The sequence below is a fragment of the Xenopus laevis genome, chromosome 8L, assembly GCF_017654675.1.
Source record: "Xenopus laevis strain J_2021 chromosome 8L, Xenopus_laevis_v10.1, whole genome shotgun sequence".
Classification (NCBI taxonomy): domain Eukaryota; kingdom Metazoa; phylum Chordata; class Amphibia; order Anura; family Pipidae; genus Xenopus; species Xenopus laevis.
Genome location: NC_054385.1, coordinates 37945353 through 37962200, shown reverse-complemented (window position 1 = coordinate 37962200; position 16848 = coordinate 37945353). Strand labels below are relative to the sequence as shown.

General features: G+C 38.0%; 1 protein-coding gene across 1 annotated transcript; it reads right to left on the bottom strand.

The window, feature by feature from the left end:
* Nucleotides 1–5760: 5760 nt before the first annotated feature.
* LOC108698373 (cysteine-rich hydrophobic domain-containing protein 2) lies at nucleotides 5761–16120 on the bottom strand. The gene is made up of 6 exons (XM_018229802.2): nucleotides 15887–16120; nucleotides 13305–13359; nucleotides 9599–9754; nucleotides 7525–7581; nucleotides 7380–7439; nucleotides 5761–6694 (listed from the first exon to the last, which is right to left on the bottom strand). The coding sequence occupies exons 1-6, from the start codon at nucleotides 16066–16068 to the stop codon at nucleotides 6644–6646; spliced, it is 561 nt and encodes a 186-aa protein (XP_018085291.1). The 5' UTR covers nucleotides 16069–16120; the 3' UTR covers nucleotides 5761–6643.
* Between the last annotated feature and the right edge of the window lie 728 nt (nucleotides 16121–16848).

Sequence of the window (16848 nt, the reverse complement as noted above, 5' to 3'; positions counted from 1 at the left end):
TTGCTATTTATAAATCACTTTAATATACTCGAGTATGCAAACAATAACCCACAGCATGCCAGCTGTACATTCAGCTACACACCTTGTGTGGCATAAAGCTTTATACGTTAGAACAGTCAGTACTGAGAAATACTCATGTGCTGCATACACTGTGACAATATATACTGTACATCTAGAGATCAGTATTATGCTTCAACTAGAATATTTGAGTTATAATCCTTTTTAAGGGATAATGACATATGCTTTTGTTAAGAACATTACTTATTCATGCTGAGCTTCAGCATCACTTTATTACATGGCCGCTGCACCAGGCAGGCTGCCATGACACTGGCATGGAGGCAGTGCTAAGAACCAATAAGCTGTAAACATGGCATGGCAGGAATTTAATGGAACAGTAACATTAAAAAATGAAAGTGGTGTGTTTGCTTCAGAAACACTAGTATTGTTTATATAAATAAGACAAACAAATTCAGATTTTCACCATTTCGGAGTGCTGCAGCATGAATTTTTCCAATAATAGTAATCTGTTATCCATTATTTAACCTGTGCCATATAGCCTTTATTCAATTTCCACCATGGCTACACAGTAGCTTGTTTATATGAACTATAGTAGTGTTTCTGAAGCAAACACATCAGTTTTACTAGAGCAGGGCAACAGTACATGATATTTTCATTACTTTAAAACACTTTCATTTTTTGGTGTTACTCTTCCTTTAACACGTGACTCAAATCATTTTATATTAAGACCAAAAACAGTGCCCAGAATGTTTTAAAGACACAGTGACAGTGCTATTAAAACTGTTTTAAAGACACAGTGACAGTGCTATTAAAACTTGAATGGGTAAATATCACATTGTAACTAGTTGCTTTAAATAAATACTAGCACTAAGGCTAAAGGCACACAGGCAGATTTGGGCGACTTTGGAAAACGCCGGGGCGACTAATCTCCCCGAATCTGCCCTTACCCTTAAAGGAGAAGGAAAGGCTAAAATTAAGTAAGCTTTATCAGAAAGGTCTATATAAATACACCAGTAAACCCTCAAAGTAATGCTGCTCTGAGTCCTCTGTCAAAAGAAACACAGCATTTCTTTCCTTTTATTGTGTACACATGGGCTTCTGTATCAGACTTCCTGTTTTCAGCATAAACCTCCAGGGCAGGGTTTAAGCATGCTCAGTTTGCTCCTCTCCCCCTCCCTCCTCCCATCCCTGCTGTAATCTGAGCTCAGAGCAGTAAGTGAGCAGGGAGAGACTCAGGCAGGAAGTGATGTCACACCAAGCTTACATGGCAGCTTCTATCCTAAACAAACAGAGACAGCATCTAGAGCTGTTTACTCATGGTAAAGCATTCTGCAGAATAAATATAGCGTTTTAGCTCACACTTTTGTGGCTTATCTGTTGGCAATAAACTGTCTTGGAACTTTCCTTCTCCTTTAAGCATGTATCAGAAGATGTTTGTTGTCACTCACTGGTAAAGCAAGGTTCCCTATAAGTGGATAAAAAAATAAATAAAAGGAAAGCACATCACATTGTGATTGTTTTATTCTTTGACCTCCTCTTTATTTCAGTTGTATCTATTACTGTAAAATACAGACTGATAACCAGTACAGTGTTCAAGTTTTGCATGTAGAGAACACACTTTGAAAAACATTTAATATAAAAAAAAAAAACCATATGGGTTAACCATTTACACGTATAATACAAAGTGCAAATTCGACCTTTCTTTCCCTCATATCCAGCATGGCTATGGCTTTACCAGAAAACAGCAAGTTGGCTTGTAAGGTAATGTTGCAAAGCAATACAAAAGCTGCTCCTTCCTCTGTAATGGATTAATACAATCATAGTGACAGATGGAAAGTTCAGTTGAAATTGTTTTTGTCACAGGTTTTATATCTGCAGCCTGTCTGTGAAGAAGCATAACTCCCAGCATGCTCTGTAGCCGCTGAAGTTGTGGCCTACCCAAAACAGATAAGCAGCAGGTCTGACATCCCTTGTAAGTGTTATTACTGGCAAAAGAACAACTACATTACATTCTGTAAACAAATGCAAATTCCTGAAAAAAGGCAATATTTACAATTTGTTTTTGGTTAAACAAAAACAAAAAAGATTTTGCAGTAACTTAGAGCTAGATAAAGGCAAAGCAAGTTTCATTCTGAGATGTCGCCATGGAAGTAAATGGGAACTTTTGTGAAAATGAAAAATTAATAAGCTTCCTCATACTGAAATAAGAAACTTTCTAAATACAATCAATTAAAATTTCTGACAGTTTCCTAGCAGATGAATTGGAGCTCACTATTAAAATCACCAGACGTCATGTCTCTCTACAATCAGAATTTGTGCCAAAGTCAGTTATTTTGTTAGATTTTGTTTGTACTGGAATCAGTTATTTGAGTCATCTCTAATTCATCTGCTAGGAAAGGAAGACCCCCCCCCCCATAAGATATCTGGGATCTAACTGTCAATGACTATCTGACACCCAACTGCTGCATGAAAAGAGAATAAAGAGAAACAGATGCTGAGAGAGGAATAGTGAAGATAAACTTGATTATTTAAGAAACAATGCAGAATATTTAATTGATTGTATTTACAAGTTTCTTATTGCAGTAGGTTAAGCTTATATTAAATTTTCATTTTTGAGATAGTTCCCCTATAAGTAAAAACATAAACATGTTTGGTAACGGTCGTGTATGCAGAAGAATTAACCAATAGTATATGTTTACCCTACACGTTTCTATCGGGCTGCTAAAGTAGCTTTGCTTTGCTGCACTACAGTAGTGTATTTGCGTTAAGAAAACACACAAAAGCTTAACTATAGCTAAAATACATTGTTAAACATTTAAAAAAATGTAAAATTATACATCACATTCAGCAGCCAAGGAACCTTATATGCTTTCTATTATCTGAATATCAGAAACCCAGAAAGCATTTTCATAGGTGGAGCACGCAGAGATAGAACATTTCAATAAGTGGTTCAGGTCTTTGGCAAATTAAACCTATAAAAGCAATGGCACGAGGGCATTTTCATCAGAAGCATCACACATTGCATCCACTATGGACCATGGGTTACTTTCCATTAGTTGAAAATGCAGAGAATAGCTCTGCAGCCATACTAGTGGAATATGTGCACAAGATATCTGAAAATACTTTATACTACTTTTAGTAGAAAGCAACTCAATGGAGTTCATGTATAAACAGTGGGCACTGAAAGCAATCATCTGATTGGTTGCCATGAGTTACCGCCTAGGTCCAAATATGCCCAGTGTTTATAAATGAACTCCAGTGTATTTTTATCACTACTACTTATTGCAGTGATAAAAAAAACCCTCATGCTCCATTGCCCCAGGGGAGCAAGAAACAAGTGTTCTATCTTATATTAACAGAAAAAAAAAAAAAAAGAGTAGTAGAACTCTAAACCATTAATATAAAATGCATGAATGTACAAATGTATAAAATGGGTGGTTCACCTTTAAACTAACTTTTAGTATGATGTAGAAAGTGCTATTTTGAGACAATCTGCAATTGGTTTTCACTTGTTATTATTTGTGTTTTTTTGTAATTATCTAGCTTCGTGTTCAGCAGCTCTTCAGTTTGCAATTTCAGCAATCTGCTTGCTGGGTCCAAATGACCCTAGCAATCATGTACGGATATGAATAAGAGACTGGAATTTGAATAGGAGAGGGTCTGAATATAAAGATGAGTAATAAAAAGTTAAAAATAACAATTGTAGCCTCACAGAGAGCAATAGTTTTTTGGCTTCTTGTGTCAGTGACCCCCATTTGAAAGAAAGAGACAGAAAAAAATAAAATAAAAAGACCAATTGAAAAGCTGCTAAAATATTAAAAGTTAACTTAAAGGTGATCTCTACCTTTCAACACAAGAGTTAATGTTTATAGAGCTCAGCATGTTTCACGTTAGCCAGCACTTCAGCAGGAGAAAGCAGGATATCATAAACATGTTGTGAAACCAATGTATTTGTTTGCAATCTTTAAATAGGTTGTTTCAAAGTACAGTAAATTCCTGTTTTTTGACTTGTAAACATTCCAGAGACTCCTGTTTACTTTAATATGACTTATGTGCATTCTCCCTCATGCTTGGTATTAGCCTGGCAGAAACTTTAGACAACATGTATGTACTACAAACCTGTTTCCAAAAAGTTGAGACACTGTAAAATGTATATAAAAAGAAAATGGGATGTTTTGTAAATCATTTCAACCCTACATTTAATAGTACGCAGACAACATATCAAATGTTCAAACTGAAAATTGTTATTGTTTTCTGGAAACTATATGTTCATTTTGAATTTAATGCCAGCATCATGTTTGAAAAAAGTTGGAACATATGCAAGACAAGACATGAAAAGTTGTGCAGTGCTAAAAAGAAGAGATCCCAGAGGGGCAGGGTAAGTATAGAAGTAAAATTAGGAGGGGTACAGCTGCGTGGGTTAATATTGCAACAATTTAAAAATAATGTTCCTGAAAGTAAAACTCTGAGGATTTTTTCATCTACAGTGCAGAATATTAAAATTTCAAAAGTCAACATCAGGGTGCATTAGTGCACATGGCAAGGATAGCTTGCACGTCTTAATGGTGAAAGATAAATAATGTATAGAGGTTTTTAAGGGCAGGCCTTGCTTATCCGAGCAAGCCAATGTCACCTATTACAACAGAGTAAGAGAATTTGGGAACAAAACTGGCATGTCTGGAATCCTGACTTGTCACCCGTTGAAAACATTTGGCCCATTATGAAAGGCTCATTCCCTAAACGGTTACAGAATGTTGTTAAGAGAAGAGGTGATGTAACACAATATTAAACATAAAACATATCCATGTCCCAGCTTTTTTGAAAGTGTTATTGCCATCAAATTACAAACGAGCATATATTTTTAAGAAAACATCAGTTTTCAGTTTCAAAATTTGACATGTCTCATATAGGGTTAAAATGATGTGCAAATCATTCCTCTCTCATTTTAACAATATTTTACACAGTGTCCCAACTTCTTTCATTGTATAAACCAGTTACAAACCTAGGTGCTAAATTGCACAGTTGGAGTTAGCAATGGCAACTAATTAGCAATTCAATTTTAACAGTTAGGGCAAGTTGGAAAATGAAAGCAAAAAGCCTGGTTGCTACTGGCAACTACACATCGTTATAAAATACATTTGTAAATAAGCCTTTAAAGGAAAACTAAACCCTAAAAATGAATGTGGCTAAAAATAGCACATTTTATATACTGAACTTATTGCACCAGCCTAAAGTTTCAGCTGGTCAATAGCAGCAATGATCCAGGATTTCAAACTAGTCAAAGAGGGTCGCCATCTTGGGGTCACACTCACATGTTCAGTGGGCTCTGAGCAGCTGTCGAGAATCTAAGCTTAGCGGCCATCGCAAATTATCAAGCAGAAAATGAGGTTTGTCTGTAATATAAGTTGATGCTACAGGGCTGTATGAATTCTGAGGTTAGTTGCACTGTATTATGTGCTGCCAACTAATCAGCCGTATATTGTGACATTTATATTATATGTATACTGTAGGGAGTGGGTCCCTAAGCTCAATAAGTGACAGCAGCACAGAGCATGTGCAGTGAATCAGCAGAACAGAAGAGGGGGAGCTCTGTGGGGGCACAGATCTTCCCTGCTAAAGGGCTGTGGTTGCCTTGGGCTGGTACAGAAGCACACAACTTAATGTACAACATTTCTAGCTACTTCTTTAGTTAGGCTTTAGTTCTCCTTTAAGTATGAAAGCAACAATGCATCAAAGTTCATAGCGTGAGGCTAGAGATGCCATCACCCAACTCTGGAATTTACAGCTGCCATTGGCACTCCAGGTAGTGTTTTACCTACTCATCCTGTGCCTATGATGATCACTCTTTTAAAAATTGGTCATATAAACATAAGGAGCAAATGTGTGTGCAATAGCTATGCACCCATGCTCCCGCTATGTGCATTTCGTAGTGTTCATCTGGGCAATGAAGACTGACAGGACATCCAAGTGATTCCTTAAATCGGAGAAGTCGGTGAAATTTGTTTGGATCTATTTGTTGGCATTCCTAGACTCTAAAATATAATTATTTGCTACATCACTTGAAGAGGCAATCCTCCAGCTGTGGAATTTTAACATAACACTCTGCATCTTTCTAGGAGTTGTAGTTCAGCAGCTGAATAATTGCTTAATCCCGCTCTATTATTTAAAGTGTATTTTAGCTACAGTGTTCATAAAAAGCGTTAGGCGCGCCAGTAAAAACATTCCAGAAGGAACTGTAAGGCAACAATCTAGAGCTTAAAGCAGCACTAATATCCAAACTACACAATGGCAGCTATTTACATATGTGAGAATATAAAATTCACCCATTCAGTGCTCAAGGGACCTTAACACTGTGTGCTTGGCCACTTTGGCATTCAATGGTGTAAATAAGTTTAACACAGATGCTTTCCCTTAACATAAAAAAATAATATGTCCAAATGTACATTTTCTCACGCATAAAAAAAAAAAAAAAAAAACACCAGGGTTATCAGGGTCTTATATGATTATTTAAATGACCCATTTTGTGTTTTTAAAACACAGCTGTATTATACCTTCCTTTCTAGGATCATCTACAAGGCACTATGGATAGGAAAGACAAGAATAAAATGACAGCAGCGAGATCTCTTCAGTCAGGTCGAAAGATTGGATATTTTGGTAAGAATTCTATAAGTATTACCTGTGGGAGACAAAAAGAGGGCATGGGTCAAGGTGTAAGTATACATGTAACTTGCCATATACAGAAGTAACTATACATAAAGAGACCCAAAACATTATGTAAAAGTCATGGAAAAACACATTCAGCTATTATGCTTAAAGGGGAACTATCGCGAAAATGAAAAATTAATATAAGCTACCTCATACTGAAATAAGAAACTTTCTAAATACATACAATCAAATATTCTGCATTGTTTCAGTTATTTGAGTGAGCTCTAATACATCTGATCGGAAAGGAAGATATATTGGATCATTCATCTGACACCCAACTCCTGCATGAAGACAGAATGAAGAGAAACAGATGCTAAATTAGGAATAGTGAAGATAAACTTGATTATTCCAGAAAATGATTGTATTTAGAAAGTTTCTTATTTTAGTATGCTGAAGCTAATATTAAATTTAAATTTTCGTGATAGTTCCCCTTTAAGTAAATACAATCACATAGGGAGCATTATTTTTGTCACAGTTTCAATTACAGGCACTGCAGTGTCATGGGAGGGGGCTGCTTTGTAACAAACATCTTCTAACTTACTTATTCTGAAAAGCACAGAAAGGAATGGGGAGGGAATCAATTACTGAAAAAAGTCACACTGCAATATAGCAAGCCATTTATTGGATCTGGGAAAGTTCATGTTAAAGTAACTTACATATTCCATCATGTTGTTAGATTCACATTTTCTTCTACTTAATTTCCAGTGCAAGCCAAGCTGAGAATAAATTGCATTTCAACATGTTAATATTTTCAATTTATGCGAGTTCATTCAGTACGCATACACACCCTAGTTATATTACCTTATGATATAATCTGTTATTTTCCCATTCCAGTAATTTGTAGATGGATCTTCTTGTCTAAAGAAAAAAAAAAAAAAAAAAAAAAAAAAAAAACTTTCAGTAGGTAATAAGGATACCACATAAGGCATAATATCAAAGCTATATAAAGCTTGACATACATACAGTGGTGTGAAAAACTATTTGCCCCCTTCCTGATTTCTTATTCTTTTGCATGTTTGTCACACTTAAATGTTTCTGCTCATCAAAAACCGTTAACTATTAGTCAAAGATAACATAATTGAACACAAAATGCAGTTTTTAAATGAAGGTTTACGTTATTAAGGGAGAAAAAAAACTCCAAATCTACATGGGCCTGTGTGAAAAAGTGATTGCCCCCCTTGTTAAAAAATAACTTAACTGTGGTTTATCAAACCTGAGTTCAATTTCAAAGGTTATAAAGCCATTTCTAAAGCTTTGGGACTCCAGCGAACCACAGTGAGAGCCATTATCCACAAATGGCAAAAACATGGAACAGTGATGAACCTTCCCAGGAGTGGCCGGCCGACCAAAATTACCCCAAGAGCGCAGAGACAACTCATCCGAGAGGCCACAAAAGACCCCAGGACAACATCTAAAGAACTGCAGGCCTCACTTGCCTCAATTAAGGTCAGTGTTCACGACTCCACCATAAGAAAGAGACTGGGCAAAAACGGCCTGCATGGCAGATTTCCAAGGCACAAACCACTTTTAAGCAAAAAGAACATTAAGGCTCGTCTCAATTTTGCTAAAAAACATCTCAATGATTGCCAAGACTTTTGGGAAAATACCTTGTGAACCGACGAGACAAAAGTTGAACTTTTTGGAAGGTGCGCGTCCCGTTACATCTGGCGTAAAAGTAACACAGCATTTCAGAAAAAGAACATCATACCAACAGTAAAATATGGTGGTGGTAGTGTGATGGTCTGGGGTTGTTTTGCTGCTTCAGGACCTGGAAGACTTGCTGTGATAGATGGAACCATGAGTTCTACTGTCTACCAAAAAATCCTGAAGGAGAATGTCCGGCCATCTGTTCGTCAACTCAAGCTGAAGCGATCTTGGGTGCTGCAGCAGGACAATGACCCAAACACACCAGCAAATCCACCTCTGAATGGCTGAAGAAAAACAAATGAAGACTTTGGAGTGGCCTAGTCAAAGTCCCTGACCTGAATCCTATTGAGATGTTATGGCATGACCTTAAAAAGGCAGTTCATGCTAGAAAACCCTCAAATAAAGCTGAATTACAACAATTCTGCAAAGATGAGTGGGCCAAAATTCCTCCAGAGCGCTGTAAAAGACTCGTTGCAAGTTATCGCAAACGCTTGATTGCAGTTATTGCTGCTAAGGGTGGCCCAACCAGTTATTAGGTTCAGGGGGCAATTACTTTTTCACACAGGTTTGGATTTCTTTTCTCCCTAAATAATAAAAACCCATTTAAAACACTCATTTAAAAACTGCATTTTGTGTTTACTTGTGTTATCTTTGACTAATAGTTAAATGTGTTTGATGATCAGAAACATTTTGTGTGACAAACATGCAAAAGAATAAGAAATCAGGAAGGGGGCAAATAGTTTTTCACACCACTGTACATAGATTCTATTTTTGGCAGGGCCATAGTTGGCATGGGGCCCAAAGGTTGAAAACTAATGAAAGGTCTGTGCATATCTGTGCATATCAAAGAGATGCTTGACTTATCCAATTTTATACCTGCCTTATCTTCCTGTTTTTTGGTAGATATGTTGGGCAGGTCGTAGGAAGGTGCTTATACATAAGCCAATAAGCTGCTCTTTCCAGAAGTTCCGGCCCGAGTATCAAAATACTGTATGATTGCCATTGCCCCCCCCCACCAGGTGATGAGGGTGAGTAACACCTCTCATGCCCGATATATAAATACTCCATAAGGCTGCTTCCTCAGCAGGGTGCTTCTCAGAGTTACAGAAGAGGAGGAAGTAGGGTAGGTGGACAGAAGAGGTATGTGCCTAGCACCCCCACCTACTGTTGCATCCTAGGCAAGTAGCTCTTTGCCTAACCCTGCTTTAAAGACTCTACGTCAACTTACCCTTTTGTTTAAACATACTACAGGCCAGAGACTGCAGCCCAAAGTGCAACAGCAGCAGATACAACCACAAAGCAGCCATTTGACATTCAGTGGCAGATTCTTCCTCAAGCAAGCATTTACACGCCCAATACTAATCTTAAACTCTTCTGGGGCAACCTAAAAAAAAGAGAAAACGAGTTTTAGTTTAGTTTTGTTTCAGTTAGGCAGTTACCACTAAGCAACAACAGAAAACAGGATAGAAAATGACAAAGTTTGCTTCACACACAATCCTGGCATTTAACCTTTTGCCGACCAGCTACAGGGTCTGTGGCATGAAGCAATGTTAGAAAGAAAGAAAGAAAGAAAGAAAGAAAGAAAGAAAGAAAGAAAGAAAGAAAGAAAGAAAGAAAGAAAGAAAGAAAGAAAGAAAGAAAGAAAGAAAGAAAGAAAGAAAGAAAGAAAGAAAGAAAGAAAGAAAGAAAGAAAGAAAGAAAGAAAGAAAGAGAAAGAAAGAAAGAAAGAAAATATATCTATGCTGCAGTTTACAGTCTATGGCAAAAAAACTGTGTTGCCTAATTGCCACCAGCAGATTCAGATTATTTTAGAAATTATGTTTCTCACATGAAATTTGAAAACTGGACCACATGTACTTTACTTTGGCAAGGGGGAAATACTGTATTTTATATGCTGAACTCACTATATAAGCCCAGAGTTTCAGTAACTATAAGTGTACAATAAATTGATTCAAGGTTGTCTTGCATCTTGTTAGACAGTGCCAGTGATACTGGACATGCTTGTGTGCCTAATAGAAAGTGAGATTTGTCATAGAAGCGAATGCTTCAGTGCTGATGAATAATTCTGACGCAGAATACATTTTTTTTAATGTTGCCATATAATGTCACTGACATAATTACTAATTGTCTTTGTACTGTGAATTTTTGTATTTTATGTTGGAGGTTTGTCCCTAAGCCCAGGTAACAGACAGCAGCCTAGAGCACGTGCTATGAAATAACAGAAAAGAGCTAACGGGGACTTCAGAAGCATAGATTGTCACTGCTTGAGGGCTGTGGTGGGGGCTTGATACGTAATAGGTAGAATGTTTAGTCTAATGCTTTCTTAAACTTTACTTCTCCTTTAATAAAAAAAAAAACCACTAAAATGTGTTGTTTGCATACCCATTCAACTATTGCACGTTAGAGTTACAATTCAGCTAAAAATTCACTGGAATATGGGATGCATATTACTGAAGTTATATAAAGAAAAGCTGCCCTGCCTGCTTGGTTGTACTTGGCCACTTTATAAAAAGAACATCATTCCTTTGTAAACTTTTTTCCCAGTCTCTCTTTATTTCTAGCCTAGTTAAAGTAAGGGTTGTAATATTTTATGACAGGATACAAGAACAACAGCCCACGGAACTAGATTTGTCTTTCCAAGTCTCATGCATGACCCCATTAATCGCATGTCAATTCTGCTAACAATAACATGGGAACCTATTCCCTTGCCTTACCCTGTGAACAACAGGCTTTCCCCTCCATATGACAACTTATTGTTTCAGCACTTGGGTGGGAAAGCTTACTGTTTTCCCTTCAGGTTCAGTGAATTACTTTGCAGTCATCTAAAAAGGCCTGACTGCAGTAGTCCTTACAAAAAGAAATACAGTATTTTATATAGAATTCATATATATGATACATCTGTTTATTGTTCAGTTTTTTAATTCATCCCTGTTCTCCCAACAATTGTGTACGATTCCTAAAGGAGAAAATTTTCCTCCCACATTGTAAAATCCTACAAGCAGATTAATTGGCTCCTAATAATTCAGACCCTAAGACTCAAGGCTGCATTTTCTTAGCTGTCGAAAAGATGCGTTAAAGGGGTTGTTTACCTTTTGAATTAACTTCTAATATGATGTAGAGAGTGCTATTATGAGACATTTTGCATTTGGTTTTCATTTTTTATTATTGCGTTATTTTGAGTTATTTAGCTTTTTATTCAGCAGCTCTCCAGTTTGTAATTTCAGCAATCTGGTTGCTAGGGTCCAAATTACCCTAGCAACCATGCACTGATTTGAAAGAGACTGGAATATGAATAGGAGAGGGCCTGAATAGAAAGAGGAGTAATAAAAAGTAGCAATAACAATACATTTGTAGCCTAACAGAGAATTTTATTAGATGGGTCAGTGACCCCCATTTGAAAGCTGAAAAGAGTCAGAATAAGGAGGCAAATAATTAAAAAACTGCAAAAATAATACTAATGAAGACCAATTGAAAAGAATTAACCATTCTATAACATACTAAAAGTTAACTTAAATGTGAACTACTATTTTAATTGCCATCTCTGCTATGTAAGAGCTAACAATCTGAAAGACACCACAGGCTAGATTTAGACTGAATTCCAGGCTGTTTAAAGAATGAAAGCACAGGAAAGAAAAAACAATCCTTAGTTATGTGTGCCATGTTACATAGGTTCTCTCTCTCCCTCAGAGTGCTCCTCTGAGCTGCTCTGTCTGCATTCAGCCACTAGCTTTCTACACGAATAAGCTTTAGTGTGACTTTGTCTGACTTTCTTTTAAGATGTTGTACCGTGTTAGCCATTGAAAAAAAATGCAGAAAAAGTAACGTTTGGTGACACCTTTAATTGGCTAACTGAATAAGTAAAAATTGCAAGCTTTCGGAGCACTCAGGCAAAATAATCCTGACGAAGGGGCCTGAGTACTCTGAAAAGCTTGCAATTTTTTCTTATTCGGTATCACCAAACTTTACATTCTCTTCCTTTGGATACATCAACCCACTGGCATTGAGTCATCACATGGGCACATCAATCGAATTCACCAGAGATTTTCACTGGTTCTTTTGGCATAATGAAGGATTGCCACAATGGCACATGCATATAGGAGTTTAGCTCTGTGGGGGAGAAATGACATTAACGGGGTGGTTCACCTTTAAGTTAACTTTTAGTATAGCGTGGCTAATTCTAAGCAACTTTTCAATTGGCCTTTGGATTTTCTTTATTTTAGTTTTTAAATTATTTGCCTTATCCAGCTTTCGGATAAGGGTCACTGACACTATCTGAAATACAAATGCTCTGTAAGGCTACATGTTTATTGTTGTTGCTTCTTTTTATTACTCATCTCATATTCAGGCCCTCTTCTATTCATATTCCAGTCTCAGTGTTGCTAAGGTAATTTGGACACTAGCAGCCAAATTGCTGAAATAGCAAACTGGAGAGCTGCTGAATAATGAGCTAAATAACTCAAAAAGCACAAATAATAAAAAATGAAAACCATGTGCAATTTGTCTCAGAATATCAATCGCTATAGCATACTAAAACTTAATTTAAAGGTGAACCACCCCTTTAGAAAGAGAAAAATGGCACCTTGAATTTCTTTCGGACGTTTCACCTCTAAATACTAAAAGTAAGCAATCAAATTCTGATGAACAAATATGGTGGTTCACTTGGGCTTTCTTGCAACTATACCTTTCCTTCTTCTATAAATGCTGTTTGCTCGCTGTACCTTTACCTGGGTTTAGAGAGTTTACTCATCATTTGTTATCAGCACTAAATACCTCAAGCTTTTATTGCTTTTTTCTTGTCTGCATTTCGCCAAACGAATAATCAAATTAGTTTGATGACTCGCACAAAGTGTGTCTGGTCCAATATGTAGGTTGATGAAACCTTACATTATTCTCTAAGGTTTAACCTCCAGCTACCTTCTTTGCAGGCGTATTACCTTTCCTGTTAAGACAGAGGGAAATTCGGCATCAAACTTGTTGCTCAAGCCAAACCTACGGGAAAAGAAAAGATATAAGTATCAATTAAAAACCATACAAAACGTTGCCAGCACATATATACGCAATGCTATGATCATCCAAAGCATCAACAAAATTAGCATTTGTTTTTCCCCTTTGGTTATCTCTCACCTAGGGTAGGCCTTTCAATGTCAGTGCATAAAAAGGATAAACAAATGAACAATAAAACAACTATCTTAATCAACCGCTGAAAACTGGAAATCTCCTTATCTACAACCCAGTTGGCAAATGTAAAGCGTCATGAATTAGTTGTGGGTCGATCAATCAACTGATGCAACAGGTTTATCCAGAGATGTGATCTAGCCATTTGGTTTGCTTCTCTGTGAAGTTTATCAAGCTAATTCAAAATTGAGCAACATTTTTCTCATGACACAGTGGCCATAAAATGAGTGGAAATGCCTCAAGCTGTTTCTAGATTTGTGCCCTTCCAGCATAACTATATAGATATCAGAGAACCCAAATGTACTTCACCTAGAAATCACTTTGGGCTTCCAAGCTTCTGATCAGTTAGAATTAAAGCATTAAACAGGACAGGCAAATCTTGTTTTCTGCTAGGCTATTTGCCAAGACCCCCAAGATGAGCTGATCAACAGCTGCCCTGACCAGACAGAGCATGTGCAGTGTCACAGACACTGCTAACAAGATCCAAGATGGTGACCTCCTGGGTACAAATCAGAAGACCTGGATCATTAGTATTATAGAGATCCTGAAGCTTCAGGCTGGTGCGGTAAGTACAGTATATAAAAATACAACATTTCTTGCCAAATTAGTTTGTTTAGGGTTTAATTTTCCTTTAAAGGGTCATTAACAACGCACAGTGAGTATATAAAAACAAAGTTGACTAAGGCACAATATTATTGGAAAAATGTATTGAATGAAACCATAACAATGTCAGCCACCACTCTCTTGACAGTCACATCCCTTTCTTTCTACCCCCACAGTTCCGTCATTCTTTTGTCAGATTGTCATTTATTATAATGATTATGTCACTCCAGCGCTGCATTTTTCCAATGACAATCACCTGGCCCACAAGTGCACCCACTGGTCCAGCCATACAGCCACTGTCTACAATGATATCACAGGGCTAATCTACCCTACATGAAGCCAAAACCAGCGCCATTTGGCCTGTACAGGTGTTTAATAGAATGAGTGCCACAGGCCAGTTCTATTTAAATATGGAATAAAAAAGAAACTATTAAGGGATTACATTAGCCCCCACCCCTTCATGTCTTGGGTCATACATACATACGCCCATATATAACAAACACACGTGCAGGTGTATTAAAGGGGTTGTTCATATTCAAACTACCTTTTAGTATGATGCAGAAAGTGATATTCTGAGACAATCTGCAATTAGTTTTCATTTTTTTTATTATTTGCATTTTCTTTTAGTTATTTAGCTCTTAATCCAGCAGCTTTAAAGTTGGCAATTTCAGCATTCTGGTTGCTAATAGGGATGCACCGAATCCACTATTTTGGATTCGACCCCCGAATCCTTAGAGAGAGATTCGGCCGAAAACAGAACCAAACCCTAATTTGCATTAGGGATGCACCGAATCCACTATTTTGGATTCGGCCGAATCCTCTGTGAAAGATTTGGCTGAATACCGAACCGAATCCTAATTTGCGTATGCATATTAGGGGTGGGAGTATGAAATTTTTTTTTTTACCAAAGTCACGTGATTTCCCTCCCCGCCCCTAATTTGCATATGCAAAAGACCAAATCCTGGATTCGGTGCATCCCTAATTTGCATATGCATATGTGGTTTTCCCTTCCCGTCTAGGGTTGCCACCTGGCCGGTAACATTGATGGTTGATCCCAATGTTATTATTAGGGGAAAAAAAGGAATATATTGGAAGGCCGGTATTTTTGTTCTGGAAAAGGTGGCAACCCTTTTACCGCCCCTAATTTGCATATGAAAATTAGGTCTCAGATTCAGTTCGGCTGGGCAGAAGGATTCAAATCTAAATCCTGCTGAAAAAGGATGAATCCTGGATTTGGTGCATCCCTTGTTGTTAGGATCCAAATTACGCTAGCAACTGTGCGCTGATTTGAATAGGAGCCTGGAATATGAATAAGAGCAGCAATAACAATACATTGGTTGCAGTACAGAGCATTTGTTTTTAGATGGGGTCAGTGACCCCCCATTTAAAAGCAGGAAAGAGCCAGAAGAAGGCAAACAATTCAAGAAAAAATAAAGACCAACTGAAAAGCTGCTTAGAATTAGCCATGCTATAACATACTAAAAGTTAGCCATCTCTTTACTAGATAGACAGTCAGATTGGGATGCTGAATATAATACCCATATACTATCAGATAATGATGTTTTTAACGTGAAGATAAGAGAGAGCAGAGTATTGATATCAGTATTATATTAGGACAAAAGGAAGAGGAAGAAGCCCATCCAGCCTGGGAGAGAGTGCATATGCTTTGTGTACATGTCAGTACTTGTCTCTCACTTCCTCCCCGCCTCTTCCGCACAAAGCTCTCTCTCGCTCTTACACGGTAATGTGCCCGGCTCCCCGCACTACCACCGAGTCAGGCGCGTATCTTAGTAAGTGTGCCTCGTCGACTACCCGACCGGATGCCGCCGCCGCCTCCCGTTCTCCACCGTTCTCTTCCTCTTCCTCATCTAATTCGTAGATGGTATCAAAGTCCGCCATATTTGGCAGCAAGATGCTCATGACGTCAGCGCCCCGCGGAGCTTGGGAAGTAGCGGTGTCACGTGACGGCTCGGGGGGCTGGGCCTTGATGGCGTCACTGTGAAACATTTTGTGAGGTGGTAAAGGCTCTGTGCGGGCGGGATGGTGTGTTGGAGTCAGTGGTAGCTGTGTGAATTGCTCAACTAAAAGATTTTTTTGGTTTTGAGGATAACCTTAATGGGACGTGCAATTCCTGGACCATAAAATATTATGAGGCTGTTTGGCAGCAGCAGGTCATGGTTAGGTGGGAATGGAAATCTGAGGGGGAAAGCTGTGTATATCTGGAAAGATCCTCTGGTATGGCGCTTGGATCTTTTCATATATGGTCGACTCAAGGTTGCCAGGTTTATATTAAAAAAAACAGAAAGCCTAAAAATAGGCCAATTTGTACACTGAAGAAAGGGCATACGTTTATAAAGTGAAACAATAAGGCATCAAATCAATGAAGTGTCTGGAGTACGTCCAGATACCAGATGAACGATCGCACGTCGCCATCTCCCGACCTGCCGCTAACCTTTCGGATTAAATAAAGTAGTAAAAGAACAGATCAGGCCATGTTCTGCCCCTGACAGCAATCATACGAAAGTTATGTCTGACAAAAGTTGGTCACAGTCTCCCACTAACATCGTCAGATTGGCAATACATGCAGAGATATTACCGCTAGCCGGCAATTTTTCAAACCTGCCCAATCGATTGAACGACCGTCATGGCACGAAAAATGTCGGGACACTCCACACACTGTCCGAAAATCGTACGAAACAA